The sequence below is a fragment of the Cygnus olor genome, chromosome 5, assembly GCF_009769625.2.
Source record: "Cygnus olor isolate bCygOlo1 chromosome 5, bCygOlo1.pri.v2, whole genome shotgun sequence".
Lineage (NCBI taxonomy): Eukaryota > Metazoa > Chordata > Aves > Anseriformes > Anatidae > Cygnus > Cygnus olor.
The window spans coordinates 64,979,513-65,000,562 of NC_049173.1; the positions used below are offsets into that span (position 1 = coordinate 64,979,513).

The following is a 21,050-nucleotide window of genomic DNA, read 5'->3' on the forward strand; positions in this document are numbered from 1 at the left end:
TTATAGACGGATGAAACAAGGCACACAGTAAAGACAAATATATTAGCAGTTCACATTAGTATGTTGTCTAACACAGTTATAAATCACAATCACCTATATGGCAATTAAATCTAAATATCTATTTGAAAACCTAAAAGTAACTTGCCTCAGACTAACTACATACAAGAACCATGAGCCATAAAATAAAGGAACTGCAATAAAAGATACAAAACTATTGCTGCAACCCTTTCACTGAAAAGAACATTTTCTCATAAACCAGAAGACCAAGAGGAACTCTTGAGTAACAAGCACTTTTTAGCATTCATAAATACTAACGTATTTCAGAAGGAAAATTCATTGTATTAACTTTGCATTTAGGGGTGGTATTTCACAATCACCCTTCCATGGGGAAATGCAATGACAGCCAGTATTATCTCCCATCACCAAGCTGGAAGATCTTTTTTTGAACAGAAGTTCAGTGGAAAATGCAGTATTCTCCCACGAGCAATACTGAATAGTTACACCAGCAGCATGTAGGGGGATGACAGCTTTAACGATTTGGCAAGATGGACAGCTGGCACTAAGCATTACACATTCATCAGTAACATTTAAAAAACAGCTTTTATATAGAACACAGAAGAACTGTCCAAATTTGCTCACTGCCAAATCACTTGAACACAACCAAAAAAGCAAAGAACTAGTTAGAGAGAAAATATTTCAAATACTCAGCTGCAGGAGAAATAGAGGGAAAGTGTTAGGATACAAAGCTAACATTTTCAACAAAAGAGGAAGAAAATCCTGGCTTAAGTCTTAAGAGAAAAAATTAAAATACACCAAATCACACACAAACATAACTGATTCAGAGAAAGATACTTTACAGCCCATAAAAATCTACAAAAATCAGCTAAGAATGAAACTGATCTACCATATCAGACAGTAAGTCTGCAACTATTTGCACTGATTTTCCTTTCAGATAAAATATCATTTGGTTATTTTCATTATTTTCAACTTCCTTAAAAAGAATAGGGTTACATAAATTTGTGGCTTGTATAATGAATATTCTAGGCAGTTATCAAAGTACTTACATTCCCTTGGATTCTTTTTAGTTTTTATTTTTAAGGAGTATACCAAATCTGTAGTAAACTAGCAGCTGGCTTATGGAAACCAAGGCATTGACGCTGCTATTCATGACTTGAGGTACCAAATAATATCAACATTCTCACTGAACGCAATGGCATTAAGGAGGATTGGATCCATTATTGCTCACACCAAGTCTAACTACTAAATAGCACCTAACCCAAAGAGTGCCTCATTGTTCCCCAGTGATATTTCATAAAATAATACAAATCATGCAGCTAAATAGGTCTTAAAATTGGTTATAATCTATTCTAAACAATTGGCTGCAAGCAATTAGGCTTTATGATTAGGGTGACATCATGTTCAGCCCCTAATGAACACAAGATCATCTTGTTCATCTTTTCCCTTCCTCCATGCACTGAGAAATAGACCCATTCAGGTCATAGGGGCTGTAGCAGTCTTTAAATTAAGCCAGCAGAAAATGTGACCGATAATGTGCAAAAGTTTTTGAGTGGGAATTGAAATTTCTTTGAAACAAAATCCATCTCCAGCATAAAGATTTGTGAAGTCAGACATATCAGGTATAAATTAAGTGATTATTGTTTTGGATTAAAAGATTGTACCCATTACTGCTAGAATACAGAGGAAAAATCAGCTAGACTAGCAGTATAGCAGGGAATAGTGCATCCCTAGAGCTTTGCACTTTTTCATGAAAATAACCCTATATGAACGCTAAACACTATATGAACATACAACACTGTGCAGAACTGAAAAAACACATAATAATGCTTTTTGTTGAATATATTTTGTAAGATACAAATCAAATCATAGAGTGGTGTTTTTCATGTGATTTCATGAACTTCGATAATCCAGTCCTAAGGAGTCAAATTAGCTACAGAATGTACATTGTCTGCTACAGTTGACTGTAGCTTCTTTCTCTGCTTTCTTTCTTCCTGACCCAAAGTTGATTGAGCTATTGTGCAGTAATCCACACTTAATTAAACTTATTTTGAGATATCTTTATGCAACAATTTTTCTAGGGCACTTTCCTTTGTAAGGAAAGCCCATTATACCCTTTTTATCATTTTACTGTAACTAAGTCATCTCTGTCAATATTCCCAGGTTAGGGCCATAAAATGAAGGTTAGTTTAACAGACCATTTTATTAACTTACTTCCCCTGAGGTTCTTCTTCTTAGATATTTAAAAAAAAAAAAAAACAGCAACTTCCTAATTTGGTGCCTTATTAAAAATGTGCTAAAAAGAACAAACTGGACATGGCTAACCTACATTAAGCATGCACTCAGAATTACAACTTAGAAAGTGAATTAGGCTTAGTTTGCACTCATTTTCCTGGAAGTCTCTGCAGGTCAGATAGGAGCTCCAAGGAGCTGAAACATCTGATAAGAACTAACATGATCAGAGAGGTTCCAGTTACATCTCTTTGGGAATACAGTTCTTTCTTTTAATTACAAACTATTTCTAATTCAAGGAAGTAGGATACATGAGCTTCTATACTGACCTAACATTACCAAAGGGTTTCTTTCATTTTGCAGTAACACTCTCTGGATTAGTTATATGACTTTATGGACATTTTTATGCAAGAAAACCTACATCACACCATAGAATGTAACCTATTAACGAAAAAGAAAATTCTAGGAGGCAATCAACACCATTTAGATTAGCCCTTAAACTAAAACCAAACCAAACCAAAAAAAGCATCACACATTTGGTAAAGGAGTAGTGCTGACACCATAAATCATAAGCAAAGGGGAAAAAAAGAAAAAAAGCTCTTCCTATAGAAGAAAAAAAATTAAAAAAATCCAAAATCTTTTTAGGTAAAGGAATATCCCTCTTTTTTTCTCCCTTGTGTTATTAAGAATAATTTTCAACTGCTTAAACTGGAAGCTTTCACGTTCTTTAGATTTGATATCATGCCTAGTTTAATTTCAGCATCATTTTGAGAAACTCAACACACTACAACTTAAAAAGAGCTGTTTGTGATGGAAGCTCGAACACTGCAATTACTATACCATTCTCACCTCAGGGACTATGAAAGTACATTTGCAAAACCAACAGAAAATCCAATTCTAGTGCGCAGTAAAATGATAATTTTGACTGCCTTAAACTGGATTTAATGATCTGTCTTCTGCTGAACTACCCATGTCAGCAAGATGCCTGCAGCTTTGCAGAGTATTCCAGGCTGTTGTACAACCATCTATGAGAGAAACACAAAGTACTTCACATGCTAAACAATGTATTTTTAAGGATAAAAACTTCCTATCTTTCCTGACATCAAATCCTTTCCAGAGCTCATACTGGAACATACAATAATTGAGTTAGTTATACATACTTCATATGTGAAGTCAAGAGAAGTCAGTGAAAAGTTGCACGAAGTGCAGGAATGATTCAGAGTCAACTGAATATCAGGCATCCTTTAAAGCAGTGCTATGCCACTGTATAACAACTCATCTTTTTAGGCTTGTAGAATAAAACTAAAAACATAAACTCTCTTTTTTCATGTGACACCCTTTTCTCCCTGTGATCTATGTGCTCATGCTACTGGAATGCCATTTAAGTTCACATGTGATGATACTTTTATCAAGCCATTAAAGTTTCCTGCAACTTCATTATTTTCTGCTGTTCTTCTCTTCTGGAAGACATAATTGCTGACACAAATGGAATGGACAGAGCAGATGAAAATTTCAAAATTCAACCACTACTTACTTCAGATAACACTAGCAATGTGTTATCTGTGTTCAATGTGCTAGTAAAAAACAAACAAACAAACAAACAAACAAACGAACAACAACAAAAAACAACAAGATAAACTTGTCTTTGGGGTTCCCAGGAGAAGGGAATTCTGGGCAAGGTGTTATTTCTCAGTCAAAAAATCTCACTTGCTTTTACACTAGTTTCTAGTTGAATAGGAACCTTCAGTGTCCAGCAGTTCTCCAGCTGCCCACATCTGGGAGACAGTGTTCACTGAGATGACAATTTGATGGCCTCAGCAAGAATCCATCTTGGGCACAAAGCATTCCATAAGCCGGCAGGGCACGTTCTCATTCACTTCTTGTCCTTACATACAATGCTGAGCAGCACAGAATTGTATTAATGCTATCTGTGCACTATGTTCTGTATATACATCTGGGCTAGTCTCAGCACAGAAGATCCTGTGTATATGAGATATAAATCACACACACAGTCATGCGACCTCAATGCCACCACATTCCTTACACTTTTCTATTTATACATGTGGGAAATGGGTAAATAGAAGATATTCCTCTGAAAATTGTGAGATGACAGAACGCAAAATCAGAACCAGTGCTACACAGTCTCACTTCCATTTTCAAAAGCAAACATCAAAGGCACAGAAAAAGTTTCAAGGGCACAAATATCACTAAAAATTAAGGCTGGACAATTCATATAAGATGCAGGCTACAGGGTAATGCTTTAAGCTTGCTCATACAAGAATTAATTGTAAAACTACAAGGCAGGGACACATAGGTATTTATTTGACATGGGGATGGAAGTAAATTTTTCACATGCTGATGGAAATTTTATTTAGAAAAATCTAGACGCCAGCATAAATACATTGCACTTGTTTACAGTAATAAAAAAATAGAAAACTTGTTTATGTCTGGCAAAGGAGCTGTCAACTTGTTTTCCATTTTAGAAGACCTCAATCTTTCTACTTTCTGCACATGACCGAGTATTGAGATAAGGGGCAATAGATCAGGAGGAATAAACATTCCACAGCATGTAAAGCTGATAGAACTGTGTTTAGCCATAGAAATACCTTTAAGTTTCCTAAAACTTTACTATGATTGGGTGTATGGTATCTCACATCTTCATAAAGCACTACAAAAAATGAGGTGCAAACAGCATTGATTTTATTTTTCAAATTATTTCTACTGTATGCAAATCTTTTGCTATTTTTACTGCTTGAAAAGGCTGCCTCAAATAGAAGGTGGCATCTTTAAAAAAAACATCAAACAACGATTAGACGAGCATTGGGCCAAAGGACTGCATCTTTTAGGAGCAAAGGAAAAATGAAGCAGCTGACAGCTATCTTGAGAGAACTGATAGCAGTTCCTAATTCCACTAATACTTTCCCTGCTGTCAAATGGAAGCAACAATACAAAATACAAGTTCTCCTGCATGTAAGGAGACCAGCAGACACTTTATGGGAAAAGATGTCAAAAGGAAATAATCTGTGATCAAACCAGTCACCTTACTGACATTAACATATATTAGCACTTCTCTCACAAGTTCTACACGACCGTTTGTCACTATTACCAAATCTATACATACACCTGCAAGTTAAATTCAGTGAGGCCTGTTTGAGAATGTTAACAATAGAAATTGTCCAAGCATTCACGAAGGCTATATAATCCCATTAAGATGAAAGAGTTCTTGAAAAAGGAAAAAACGGGAGAAAAATTAAAAGTTTTTGCAATCACACACTCTCTGAGAGATCTCTAGTAATTCATTCTAAGCCTAAAATCACAGTGATGGTACTGAGAAAAGGACCATGGCAGCATTTACACTCTGGCATTCTCACAGCCAGGGTGCCACCATTCTACAGCACTTGATCTCCCATGCACATGGGGTGATTTCCTCATTGCTATTAGCAGAGCTCAAAACTAGCTTGTTCTTACTGAATTGGACTTCAGCCTTTAACAGTGTGGGCCACATATTGTTTCTCAATCACACCTGGCATAGTTGGTATTTCCTTTAAGTTGGCCCAAATTATTCGTCCAAACGATTTCAGAGTACCAATGCGCAACCTATTTATCACACAGAAACTTCAGCTGTTTTGTCCTTGAGCTTTGATATGATCAGTAAACTGACAGCATGTATGACTGCGCTCACACTAAGGATTGTGTCATTAGAGGATGGAAAAACAAACACGGGCTGAAAACAATAAAATACTCACTGTGCATTGTTTTACTTGATACATATGGGGTACACAGCATATGTGGGGAGAAAAAAATAAGAGAGAAGATACAAGAAAGCTGTAAAACTGCAGCTGAAATTACCCACAGATTTTGTTTCCCAAGTCCAGTTTTTTCAGCATTTCCGGCACGTAGTGGTTCAATGCTGCACTTAACTATCGGCTTTTAGGATTAAATATGGTATGCAGATACTGCTGAGATGACACTTAAATTACTCCTTCCCACACTGAAATCAGATACAACATTATTCCAATCTTAAAGCTAAGTTTCATGGTAATGGACTTGTCTTACTAGAAAAAAAGAATTATCTGGTGACAAGGTTTGGAGTTACATAAAATAACTTTTTCTCTATTCTGCTGCCTACATTAAACTGCAAGGATGAAAAATGCTGGTTTTAGAAGTGGCTGCTCTCTCCTCTTGAACTTGCTATACTGAACCTGACATATAGAAAAACGTATTTATTAGACTGCAAGTGCATTAGAACTGAACGAGTTAAATTACTTCGGGGGTGGAATAAAAGATAAGATGACCACATATTAATTTTCAATAACTGCTGCCCAGGAAAGATTCAGTTCATTGTATTATATCAAAAACTCTGATGTCAGGAGAATGCAATAAAAGCTCTGCTGCCTGCTGCTGACCCTTGATGTGGACAGAGTTTACACTATCAGCTTGCAAACACATTTAGACTTTGCTTATCCAACCATATAAACAGACTGAACTATACTATATTGCAGATGATTAAAATAACTGTTCTTTTGAAAGGCACTTCCACAGAGGCAAGTGGTGCAACAGACACAAGATGCACCAGAAGAGCCACACTTAGCTGCAGTAGACATGCAGCCCCCGCTCATGCTCACAGCAGAGAGCTTTCCTAACCTCCAGAAAATGAAGGCTAAGAACCTTCCACATCGGTAATAAAGAATGGGGAAGAATGAGGAAGTTCCCCTTCTAAAATAAAGAAAACTGCATGCTGGTTATCAAACAGCGTTCATACAACTATAATTACAGTGCTAGAAGTCAGTCATACCTCCAGCAAGGGATGCTACCACCCCCTTCCCATGTGTGACTGATTAACATTTGAGTCTGATGCCGTATGGCGTTAAGAGATAAGAGAACATAATAAGATAAGGTGAACAGAAGTGTTCACATACTCCACCATCAAAATCAGAACAACATTGCTCATTCCCCTAACTTCTGCTGGCTGCTGAAACAGATGGCCAGTGGACTATGTTTTGCTTCTGGTTGTTTTCTTCTTACGTATTTTCAGATACATTCACAGCAGCTGGCACACAAGCCAGGCACACCTCATTGGAGTCCTAGCATCAGCATGGTACATGTAGCCATAAATATATACTCAAAGAATTGTCATAATTCATTTATTCAAGCCTTAGTGCTTAATGTTACTACGCAAATAAAATGTATAGTTTGTAAAAGCAACAAAATACATTCTAATACCTAAAAAGGAGACCAAATTCTTGGTCTATACATAAAATACATACTTTTTAGCATCTGTTTCCTTACTATCATTAAACAGCCCTCTTTCATGCCAACACAACTGAAAGTTTGCTCAGGTGAAGACTGTGAAATAAGAATTTCAGATTTACGACCTTTAACTAATGGGAGGGAACCAATCTATGCTGATAAAGCAAAGCCTTCACAAGGTATAATCCATGGCCCAAAAGTGAATACAGTTCTGAAGAAATTTTGGCTTTCTCCTTGTTTTTAATCATCTTTCAATTTTGCTGGCATTGAGATAAGAGAAGAACCAGAAGCCAAACAGGACAGCAAGTCCAGAAGTATTCCCTAGGAGACTGTCATTAATAGCTTTTTTTTTTTTTTCTTTTTTTAAATCAACACTCCTGCCCAGTTGTCTTGTCTACAGGTATGCCATCTTCAGATTATGCCGTAGTAGGAAATCTAGCGAGCATCTGAACCATACTTTTCAGGTTTATTCATCACTGATTTTGTAAAGAAAATTATTCGGACAATTTCCTATCCACCTCTTTAAAATAACTGAAGAAATATGTTTCTAATGAAAAGGTTGGCTCTGGATGCTTTTTGAAAAACTTCTTTTTTTCAGTGTTTTGAGGACAGTGTTGCAAAGCTCTCAAATGTGATACACTGCATAAGACCCGCTTTCTACCACTGCTAATTCTCTTTGACACTGCAAGTCATAAAATTACCATCCTGTGATATCCAGCATTACTGCTGCAATTCAATAGCTGTGTTCAAGAAAATATCAGGACAAAGAATGATAAATTGTTAAACTGAACACGTTAGAATATTTCATTCATAAGCAATGATTTCAAGAAAAAGGAAGAAACTTTATGAAATCTGAGTTTCTACTGCAACATTAACTATTAACTTTAATATAGAAAAATGTTATAGAGAATGGTAATTATTGCTGTAATATAAATATTTTGTAACACATGCTCCGGACACATTAATGCATACAGCCTCACCACAAAGCTGAGCACATCATGATTCACAATGATTTTTTTTTTTTTAGAAAGTTTTCAAATCAGCTTAAAATATCTTCAAGAGGTGCTTGATAATGTAGAGGGGCTCAAAGCCTGCAAGAAAGACTCAAAAGCCAAGCCAGGACTCCACCGGCACAGAAGGTCATCACCCTGTCCCAATAGCACAGGATACAAAAAGTCAGAGAGTGAATAAAATGCTATTCCAGTAGTCTGCAGCTCAGGCAATGCTTTTTCTAAGTACGTTTCTGACATCTAATTAACTGTCAGCAGTCTGGGACAGGGGCACTTTTGGGTGTTTTAAAGCTGTTTCTTTGCAAATCCCTTTCCTCAATTGCACGGAGCAAGCTGGAAGTCTCTGCTTCTTCTGAAGGCTAAAATGAACAAATGATTTTATTGTGAAGTTATAAACTAATGAGCACATTATCTCTGAGAGGCAAACAACATTCCTGAGGAGAATGGGAAAGATTCTGATCTGACATAGAGCATCTAAACTACAGTAAAACAGTTGAAATCAGTGCAGTTAATCAATTTCACACCAATGTGACTGAGATTTGAACAAGATCCAAATGAACAGAATTGGTATTTTTTGCTTGTTTGTTTTAATAAATCTTTTGTTGTCATTATACAAGCAATCACTGAAATGCATTTTTAACCTTCTATCAACTTAAATTTTAAATTTTAAATTTTTAAATTTTAAATTTTAGTAGTAATGTACTTGGCAGCATATATGGATCATTTCAATGCTATGCTTATCACATTCTCACAGGAAAAGATGATATGGCAAAATACACGCACTAAGCCATGCAAACTGCTTTATTAAAATAAAGGATCAAAAATTTTGGACCTATTCAATCTATTTTCTACTTTTAAATGGCACACACTGGCATTTTCACAGTTACCTAACTTTATGTAAAAAAACATTTATGTAAAAAAAAAAAGAAAAAAAAAGGAAGCTTCACAAAGATTAATTGAGGTCTCCTGAAACATAATTGAGAACTTGAAAAACTACACCAAGGTTTAGAAAAAGTCATAGATAATTTGCTTGACATACCCTAAAGTGCATGAAATAAAATACTATAGCTTACATTGCTCAAGACAAATGTACAGACTTTGGCCATACTCTTGAATATATGGTTTCTGAAATCAGCCTTCCAGACTTTTAAAAAGCGAGCAATCCACTGCTCATTTCTGAAACTCATCAATTTACTGAAATTGAGGAATAATTCAGGTTCTCATTACTAGATTCAGAATTTGGCCTGGAACAATAATTTAGACCAATTAACCAGTATACCACTTCCCCTCAAGAAGCAGGAAATTCTGGTGCCCTCTTCTAGTGCCAACTGCTTTTGTATCTGCTTTTGTTTTAAACCATTGCTCTATGTGAATGCAACCAAATAGTGCAAGAGACTCAAAATAAAAAAGCTGTTCATGTGTTCTAGCTGTTCTAGTCACTTCCCATACTGTGATGCTTCTTGACTGTGAAATCCATGGCTGTGGCATCACTGAAAAAATCTTACATCAAGTTATTAAAGTGGGATCCTTGGTGAAAACCTCAGAGCAAACATACTGCTTATAATGAGGCTTCTGACAGGTCTCTGTTAGAAACCTGGAACCAGATGCAAGCACAAACCCAGCTTTTGCTTGCTAAGGTAACATTACAGGGAAACCGAGTAACGCACTGATCTTACAAGCAGCAGCATTCACAAGCTGTAGAGCACTAACAAAAACTCAGAATGACACTAAATATAAAGGATTAGTTTCAATGATGCTAGAAGGGAGAAAAAATAGAATATTGTAAAAGCAAAAGTAAATTGTAAAATAAATATTTAAGGATTCAAACTAATAATAGAAAAGCCCATAAATCATATTTACAATAGCTCCCTTTCCTACCAAACATCCATCTTCTCCAAGTGGATGCCTATTACCTGGTCTTCAGCATACACTATGGGATAAAGAGAATTGTAGGAATCTAGTTTACTACTGCAGGGAAGAGACACCAGAGAAAGGTTTAGAGGAGCAGAAAATCCTGAAGAACTTTTCCAGGGAACTATGTACCATTCTGCATGGTGTGATTCTGTACAGAATGACATACCACATCAAGCCAAGGCAGCCAAACCAATGGTTACCTTCCTCTCAGTTACTGTCTTGCTTTTTGGGGTCAGGATTTGAGGCACTTGAGTGCTGGAAAGGTAAGCCTGAATAAAGGGCACAACCAACCATAAAAATAACATAATGTACAGTACCTATACTAACACAAGACATGGCTGAACAGGTCTTCCTGAGAGATTAAGTGGTTCCTGCGGTTTCTTACCTGTTTCAGGTAAGAAATAATATAAACGATAATTTTGACAAGCCCACTGAGCAGAGTGCAAGAAGTATATTTGTTAGGCCACTATAATGACAGGCCCTCAGAAACACTGATGTTTCTCACATTGCTCTGCAATGTGCCCACTGGAATAAATACCTGTCAATTCTAGAAAATGAGACCCAAACTCTAGAAACCTCATTTTTCAGACAAATTATTTTTCTTCTTCTGTGACCATCTTGTGGCCAGTCCCTCTGTGCAAGAGGCCTCAGACACCGCAGCACAAATATCCAATCAAAATCATTGAGCTCCTGGCATCGCATTAGCTGGAGCTGTTTGAAAGATTGTAGGAATTAATTTTTACAAACACATTCCAGAATCTAAGTCCACATATCAATGTTGTATTTCAAACTTTTTTTCATATCAAACTCCTGTGTACTGCATGAGGGAGAAGGGGGAAAGTCAAGACCAGCAAGAGTACATCATTAAAATCATGTCAAATGACTGAACTACAGACTGAAGGTAAATAAAAGTCTACCTCAGCTCCCAAGATGTTTCTGAATCACATATACATGCGCATGTGCACACATTCATTTCATGTGTTGTTTTTGTTTTGTTTTGTTTTACTTTGCTTGTAGTTTTCTGTTTCATGCTATTTTTTCTTTTACTTCATCACACTGCTATATCATAAATTGTGCCATAAGCTAAGAATAACAACTCATAAATCCTGCATGCCAATTTAGCCACACTGTTCTCTGAGTAGGTGTTTCAAGAAAAGCTTGGTCAGCCTTAGGTAACTCTAAACATAGCATTATTCACTGGGACTGAAATTAGATTTAATACAAACTTAAGTTGTTGGGTTTTGTGTGCACTTAAAGAATCAGGATTTTGCATTTTCCTTCATTGAGAACCACCAGAAGAAGACATGATGAAATGTATAGCCTGGGGAGGGGGAACTTATTTAATTGCTTACCAGTAAGTTTCTCTTCTGTACAAATCTGATACACATCTACAATCAGCAGGAAGCCTCAGGATCTAGCTACATGGATCACATAGCTGTAATGATGGCAAGGACGGGAGAAGCCCTTTGTTCAGCATTTTCTTTCAATGGGATAAAATTCAGATTCTCCTTATATTTTAGGAGTTCAGAATTAACCCTCCAGCAGAGACGGATTTTAAAATTCAGCATCCTGTGTTTATTAAAATGTCATTGGTAAAGTTGCCTTGTAAATAATGCCCAGTATGGCCTCATTGACAATAAACTAGGCAAGCATTGAGCAAAAACCTTGGCAATCAGAAATGAGCAGTCCTTCAGATCATGGAGAGCAAAATCTTAATACATACAGTAGAAAAGCAGCAAGGTAAACATTGCCAATGAATACCTAAGAACAGACAAAAGGAGAGGAGAGAAGAGAGAGAGAGAAAAGGTACTAGCAATCTAAAGGAGATGTCTAAGAAGCACAAGAAGGTGTTTGTACAAAACAGAAAGTGAGTAAGCACATGAAATCTGACAACTGAAACAGGAAGAGCACAGAAAGCATATAATCTTGAAAGCATACCAAAGTACTAAGAAGCATAAAACATCTTAGGTCTGTAATCTATTGTTATACCCCAAATTCTGCTTAACAGCCACCTTAAACAAATAGAAACGGCATTTTATCTTTGTACATTCTCTTCTTTAACCTACCGACTTGTGTATATTTGAAGACAAAGCCCAGCAAGATTGTGGTATGAGAAAGGGAGAAAATATGCTGAAAACATCTGAAATGCTAATGGGATGAATAGGAGTCAGAATTCAAGGATTCTCATGTATGATCCATCCCCTGTAGGAGGAAAAAAAATTTTAAAAAAGACCAAAAATCTCTTACCATTATTACTGTTATCATCAACTAAAATAATCTCTTTGAGCAGGTGAGCAGGAGTCCGGTCAATGGCAGAATGAATAGAGCGCAGAATCACCGAGAGAGCTTCGTTAACAAATATGAATACAATGCTGACCTCTGGAAGTCTGTCAGGAAATGTTAGGTTTCTGCACCTGAAGAGAAAGGTAAAAAAAACAAAGATGTAAACTGTTGGAAGTCACAATGTCAACACAAACTGTTTCAGGGAAATCTATCCCTAGCCAAAAGAATGACTTTTGTAAACATTGATCAGAAGGTCCCCATAAACTGTTCAGAGGACTTACAGGCAAGAACCAAATTAATTATTATCTAAAAAAGGAATCCTTGGAAATAACTTCCTGAAACTCCCTGTGCAACCAAGGCCCAGAATGAGCTCACTTTCTGACCCAAGGTCCAAAACACTGAAAAATTAGTTTGCAAACCAAATGTAAGCTCTTATTTAACTGCAGTTCCCAACTGCAGTTTGTCACAATATTTTTTTTCTTGGACAGTATAGGCAGGAATAAACTGAGTTTGCCCCTTTGAAAGGTGTATTATTAATAGCTAAATTAATTACTTTTGCTACAGAAGCTACCAGCTATTTCAGTCAAGAACAGGGAATACCTTCTCAACTCAACAACAACAACAAAACAGTAAAAGCTCCAAACAGTATCTTGCTAAATAAGCTAAGACAGACAGCATAGACAGAAATGTACAAGGATGCAAAGCTCAGTCAAGAATTTTAAACAGAATGAAGACCACTCTAGTAACCTGGTAGATTTTCCTGTGTTTCTTTATTTATTCTTTTAATAAATATGTAATTTGGCCACAGAATTTATAAGTCATGCTACAATATGACTCCTTAAGTAAATTTGATGTTCAAATAGAAGAGAAAGTGTAGTATTTACACTCCTTTACATGTTCATAACACTTGCAGATTTCTGTTTGGTGGATGCAACTGAAATTTCATTCAAGTTCTGAAAATTAGGATTCAAATGGGGAGCACTATGAACTAGTCAACAGGCTCAAGCATACCAAAACAATTTTCGGTATTAGCTTATAGAGAATCAACAAAGCCTACTATTTCAGTGATTCTGTTGCAGCCCAAACGCATAGATATATAATGGTACAGCAAACAAAGCCACAACCAATCTTTTAGCTGTATAGCTTAGACATCTGTTATCCTCAGCAATACTGATGTACAGAGAAGATAAAAAAGAAACTCTAGCAAAAATGGTAAGATATGTCATCTATCAGATAAAGAGCAAAGCAGTGATTTGGGAAAATAATAAATAAATAAATGAATAACAATGAAAACACACTGAAGTTCAAAGAAATTACTGCCTTAAAAGCTGATTTTTTGCCCTCTGTCAATTAAGCCATTATTGAAATATATGTCAAATATACTTTTGTGAGAAAATAGTGACAAACTATATTAAAAAAAAAAATATGTTCCAGATGACAAAACCAACCTCCAAAACACTGGTGCACTACCATAAATCCATGCATAAACTGAAATGTAACAGAATTTCTGCTTGTGACACATCTTCCATCTGTTTAAATGAAATGGTTTGTGTTATTTTTCCTACCTGCACTCATTTTCATTTCTTTTTTTCAAATTAGATCCCACTGGATAGGATTTTCTGTTGTCTGGCACCTCGTGCTAAACAAAAGCAGCGTTTGTGATATGAATGCCATTTGACCCCTATTTTGCCCCTGTATATGCTAAGAGATATCTGCATATGATACCACAGAACAGAATTAGGCTCCCGTCATGTCCAATTTTTTTAGTGCTTTACAAATGGATTCTTTTTCAATGAGGGTACATTCCTAAATTGAATTCATACTTTCTTTTTTCCATTCAGACTCATTTATCATCTTTACTTACAGCTTAAATTCAATGTGTGTAGAGTTTTAAAAAAAATTGCATTTTCCTGTCTCATGTTGTTTTTTATATAGAAAGTGACAATACAAATTACCTACTTTTTTTTTTTTTTTTATTTAAACAAATTGAAATGAAACACACCCAACTTGGTTCATACACAGAATGCAGAGAATTTGTACTGTTTCACAAGAGCATCTATCTTCTTCTTTGTGCTAAGTTTTATGAGGAATAAAATTCCACAAAACTAGGAACGAAAAAGAAATAGCTATAAGGAAAGGGTGCGTGTGTAGGTATATAGAACATATGCTGAATGGCTAAAAAGGGAGGACATTATATGGCTCAAATTCCGAGACTCATTAAGCCCTAAGAACTGAAGGGTTGTGCAGCAACCAGCAACATCCAGGTTTTAATGACAGCTCTGCCTCTGCCTCGTTCTGGGGCCTTGGGCAAGCCCCTACCCTGCCCAGGTCTCAGGCACTCCCCTTTGCGAAGAAAGGCCCCTGCTAAAATAAAAAAATTAAAAAAATTTAAAAAGCACAAATTCACGAAATATTGAGCATACTTCAGTATTAGGATTAAGTGTTGTTTTTTTTTAATATAAATTCTACATATAGTTTAGAATTACAATAATGAGTATCATCACAATGTAGCTAAAAATTTCCTCTCGCAACCAACTCTGCTAAATTACATTGGGCTAATGACACTAAAGAAACAGTTGTCATGGTTACCAGAAATTTAGAGAAACTCCTGGTGTTCTATTTCAAGCACAACTCAGGCAACTGGAGGACAGCATACATTACGAATCTTCTTTGAAATATTTGTCCATATTCATCTAGAAAATATACATTGTGATACAGCAACTTGGCCAGTCACGTTAAAATTAGTTTAGCAGAACTATGCAGCAAGAACAATACGCAAGAATGATTTCCTGTGTTAATAACTTATCTATCAGACCTTCTACAAATATGTACATTATGAAAAAGAATTGATTTTCTGCAATTTTTGAGAACCTTTCACCTCATAGCTACATCGGTATCACAGCCAACAATAGCAACAGAACACGTTTTGTGTCTTAATCACTACATTTTGCCATATGTTCCACTTTTTTTTTTGTAGGATACAACGAAACATATTATAAAATTATACAATACATACAATTTTTCTTTTCTCCTGCTCTTTGAGGATTGCAGTCTATTACTATGGAACTGAAGCCAGAAAGACAGTAAGTTATTTCTGCTGCAAATCTAGAAAACTTTATATGTAGCCAAAGTCTATTACTGGAGAAAAAAAGCAGGCATACAGTTGAGTGAGGAATTTACATAGAGCTTCCATATAACTATAATCAAATATGGCCAACATTTTTTATGGATTGGTGTCAGGAGAGAAAAAAAATCTTCTTGATCTCCAAAGCATCTTACAGCATAGATTTAATTGTAACAAATTGTGTCCCCGGTCCTTTTAATAAAAGACATTATTGTATAATTTTACTGACATGAAAGTTCCTTTTTTTTTTTCTAGGTACTTAAAATCAATACTTTTCTCTGAATAAAGTAATTAGAACAGTAAAGCTGGGAGTTGATGATCTCAATAAAATTCACTTTTATATGAACATGAGGAGAATTCTATGTAGCTATTTGGACAAAAATGGTTAGTCTCTTACAGTATTAGCCAGGGATTATTATGAGCATGTGTAAATGTATGCCAAGCAAAGAACATTCATGTTATGACACATGAGAGAGGGAGAGACAGTACACACGTGGATTACAGCATCACATCTTCTTTCAGTTAAAGGAGACAAGGGGGAAGATCAGAAACAAAGGTACAGCATTATTAACTTAGGTTATTATAACAACTTGGAGACTGCAGACAATTTGATATCAGTGCTAGTGAAATTAAATACTTTTAGAGAATGCATTTAGGCAAATACATTCAGACAGGACAAACTGAAGCACAAATCAGAATCACAGAGGGTGGCCACTCAGCACACACCACTGCTATGACTCACAGTTTGGAGACAAGAAAACAGAAGAAGCAAGGTAGAGGGCTGAGTAAAAGAGAGTAGGGAATGAGCCAGATATTTGACAAGAATGCTAATAATTTGGAATTTTAGGACTTCTGTCAAAAAATAATCTAATAGGTGAAGGACCAGACTTTTGTGCTCTTTTAAAGGAATCCTTTGAAACATCAAATACCACATGCAGTATTTATACTGTCTTTTATGAGTAGGAAAAAAACTTGGTGTAAAACAAACATGGAGCCATATACATCACTAATATAAATCCAACAAAATAGAACTATTTCATGGATATTCAGACGAAGCAAAAGCTTATGGAATGCAAATCCTTAGGAGCTAGCTTTTGAGAAGCAGAGCTAACGTGCTATAGTCTAACTTGAAACTCACAATTTGGGATCATGTTTTTTATGTATCACCTTTAATAAAGGAAAACCTACAGGTTTATAAAAGTGCGATGCTGTCTTGCACACTATATCCAGGACGGCATATACAACTTAACACTGGTGGTAATGCTGACACTGGACAGACATACACACATAAACAGCTTTTGTCCTAAAACACATCAATCTCCTCAAGAAGTGGATGCTTAAATTTTCTACCTTGCATTTGAACTTGCATTCAGTGGATATCCCACCTGTTCTGCTTTTGCCGCTAACTGTTGCTCTTCAAGGCTTCTACCATTGTCTCTTGCTGAACTGAGCCTCAAAGTAACACAGTTTGGGATTGGTGAACTGCTCAAAACAAGGAGCACTTACAAAACAACCCAAGCCTTTCTCTGCACAGGAAACTGCATCTTCTCTGCACTTTTCTAGATGCCAGACAGCACTGACTCAGCTGGGAAAAGGGCGAGCCTCTGCAAGTCAAATGCTATACCATACTATTTAATCTGCAAGGAGGAAAACCAAACTGAGCTTTAAACGCTTCTTTCCTCCCACCAGCCTTCCTGCCTTCACTTCTTCATATGAATACTGTTTTTACCAATGCAAAAGAAGCTTGGCTGACTGCAGTTAGCACTGACTGAAAAAGATGCCTTATGCCCATCAGCCAACTCCTTCATATCACACGTGCTCTCCAGGAACAGAATTCTGCAACGTAATTCCTCTGCTGGGGTCCTGTTACACACCTTTTTTTCCCCACTATCCCTCACTCTCTCATCACATAAGCAAAGCACAATGTTATCTCTCTTTCACACATGTGCTTCAGCAGACTGTATCAGGCAACAAAAAATTTACAAGCCAACAGAGTAGAATCATAAGTGCATCCACTCAAAAAGAGATTTGGTAAACAGCTTTGGGATTCCTAAACAACCTAGCTTTTAATAATGCCTTTCTGTGTGAGCTTGTTCAACATTTCACTCATGACAAGCCTTGTGGGTGCTGCCTGCCCTACTTAAAGCAACGAGCGCAACAGAATTACAACTAACACAAGCATTATCCTACTCATGCGCTCAGTAAGGCCAACACTGCCTTCCTCAAAGCATCCAAGCTCATTAGAGTAAGTAGTTATTTGTTACTCTGTGACAGAGACACATTATGGACTAACAGATGGCTATAAGGGTGGTAAACAGTAGAGCACCCAGTTGCAGCACCAGGACATAAATGGATGCCTTGTAAGAGACAGCATAACCAGTACTCCACAATACAGCACATACCATCTGCTAAGCATTGCAAAAACTGAGACTACATCAGTATGTGATGATTACTTTAGGAAGCTGGGATATTCAGGGGAGTTATTTATAATAACGTGTATTATAACAGGTTTGGGAGTCATTATTTGTTCTGGGGACACCACTAGGATAGTGTAGACAAAACACCAGCAGCATCCAGGTGCCTGTGCATAGGCATGTATTTTTTGGGAGGTTGGAGGAGGGAAGTAGGCAATTAAGTGAAATTAATATGGTTTTGTCAATGTAAAAACACAGAATATATAGAATATTCCAGAATACTTGCCTTATTCTAATAAAATGATCAATTGGGAGTTTTAAGAAAAATCAAAGTCCTTCTTCACACACTGCACCATCAAATTGAGGAAGCAAACACACGATGGAAGCCAAAGTAGAAACAGGTTGAAGAAGGGAGCAGTCATCAAAGGATATTAAGAAAAACGTAGTGGAAACACTGAATGTTTGACATATCTGTCTTTGGGCTTTACTGATAACTCAAATGGCAGGTAGCAGTTATGAATCACTGTTTTCTTCTCAAAATTATGTGCATGTGTTCCTGCAAAGTCTCTTGGTACTGAGAAATACAGTAGTCCCTTTTATATTATACTGGTATGACTCAGTTTTGACCTTTTTTGCCAACAGTGCTCTGAGAATTCACATCAAAGTACCTCAGCAGAGGAGCTAAGCATCTCTTTGTAAGGTCCTGCAGTGAGAGATACCACTTCTTATAACCCCATATTATAGCATAGAGGAGTTTCTAGGGTCAATGCTGTCAACTTTTAATGGAATGAGAAAAACAGAAAGACAATTAGAGATTGCTGAGTTACAACACACATGAAGGAGAGGGCAAGTATTCAGCCCTGCCCAGCCCTCCAGTGCAGGTGGCATGCAGAGATGGGAGACCAAATTTAGTAGTTAGGGCGGTGCACTCCACCCAGGTGGTTGTTCCCTGTCTTCTCAGGAGAAAAAAAACATCAGTCAGATGCAAACGTCCAGCAGAAAAAAGAACATAGCAGTATTTTCTTGGCATTGTTCATTCCCAGCATCCACAATCACACAATTCTGGACTGCCTTGTTAAAATGAACATAACACTGAGGATAAAGTTGAACTATGGTGCTCACTTCATAAGAACTTAATAACCTAGTAAATAAGGCAAGTATGGTCAATTCTCCCTAATCTGGGTGAACAGTGAATAAGAAGCTGCAATAATGTGGACAGACATAACACCCAGATATTCTGGGACCTGAGGAATACAATGGAGATGCTCAGTCCCACATAGCTGGCACAGCAAACTGCAGAGACCCTTGGTGCTCAAGACAGCCCTTGTTTTACTACCCTCTCCTCCTTCCCAATCCAAACCTTTCTTTAATACAGCTTATCTGATTTCTCTGCTACTGTATGCCTTTTCCTCAATGTTCAATCCTTACTCATCTTCTTGACTGCAAGCATCCAAGATTTAAAACATACATGGCTGAGAAAAGTCACTAAAATAGCTGCCTCCTCAGCTTCAGCTGGTGGAAGCTTGGTCTCCTGTGTGCAGCTTACGCAGATGTTGGCCACTTACACAGTTGTTACTACTACTGCAGTTGCCCTTCCAGCTGATCTTGGAAATAAAAACAAGCATCCTCAGATGAAGGAAAAAGACATCACTGAAGGCTGAGGCAGTGAACCTAAGAGTCACTCACATTGTCACATGAGGAATACTGTCCTCATGCTTTTCTACCCTCAAAGTCCTGTCCAAGCACAGACGCTGCAGGAAGCGAAGAGTAGGCTACATGGGCTTTTAAGATTGGATTTGCAGCCCATAAGAAGCAGAGCACTTTGACATCCTAAGGTTTGTGTAGATTCCTCAGGAATATAACCTTCTAGTTCAACCCTAATTAGCAGAGGTACAGTTAAGTCTGAGTAATTTGGGGACTTTAGGAATATTCTTCTGTTCTTAGCCTGCCAGCTTACTGTCAACACAAACCCTTGGCAGATCATTTTATTCTCCCAGTCTCAACTGGGGCTGATTAGATGTGAATTACACTAGACTTGTTATATTTCTGTTCTCTTACCATCATCCTATATTTCATGTGGTATGCTATTAATACAAATGATAGACCACAACCAAGCCTGGACATATCTATACGAACTCCATTTCCTTCAGCTACCTCCCTGCAAGCCATTGCTGGGATCCCTATGCCACACTGCCTCTTTCAAAAGCACCGTTAAATCCAGGCTAACAAACTGTTAGTTCTAGGCTAACTCCTCCCTGAGCAATTGTGGTACTGCTGCAATACTTATGTTTTCTTGCTTTTCCAGTCAGGAAGTTGATTAACTCATCCTCCACACCACTTGCTTTGTGCTCTCTTCAGAGCAAGCTATTCTTGGCTTTCATGCTATGCTTCTTGAGCCTAGTGGCTGCTCATGGATAATTTAAATATATTCATACAGCTTCCAAAAGTGACTAATACAATTGTCTTTGAAAATAGGTGCTACAAACACTAAAAATGGATGATTACAGCAGAAAACATACTCTTACAGGGTAAGATTTTTCTTGCAATAGCCATGTGCATGTTCTCAAACAAAAGAGAATTTGCATACGACGATTGGGAATTCTTTTTTTTCAGAAATGTGACTTTTGGAATACCCTACAGCAGTGTACTCCACAGGGTGCTGTATGTGCAGCAAGCAGTGTACATACTACCTGACAATATGCTTCATTTCCCTCAATATTAGAATTTATCATTTGATGCTTTTAGCATCAGATTACCCACTCATGCCTGAACCATGAAAAAGGGTGGGGGAAAAAAATGTCTTCCTGA

General features: G+C 37.0%; 1 protein-coding gene across 12 annotated transcripts in view; it reads right to left on the minus strand.

Annotated features, from left to right (window-relative positions):
- The window catches only part of GALNT18 (polypeptide N-acetylgalactosaminyltransferase 18), a 318,100-nt gene that overhangs the window by 93,868 nt on the left and 203,182 nt on the right, over positions 1-21,050 (minus strand). For all 12 annotated transcript variants that reach the window (XR_005820445.1, XM_040559347.1, XM_040559346.1 and 9 more), the window contains one exon: positions 12,669-12,835. Coding sequence is in view for 11 of the 12 variants with exons in the window: in XM_040559347.1 (XP_040415281.1) it covers positions 12,669-12,835 (167 nt within the window). In the remaining variant the exon portion in view is untranslated. The remainder of the gene's footprint in view (positions 1-12,668; positions 12,836-21,050) is intronic.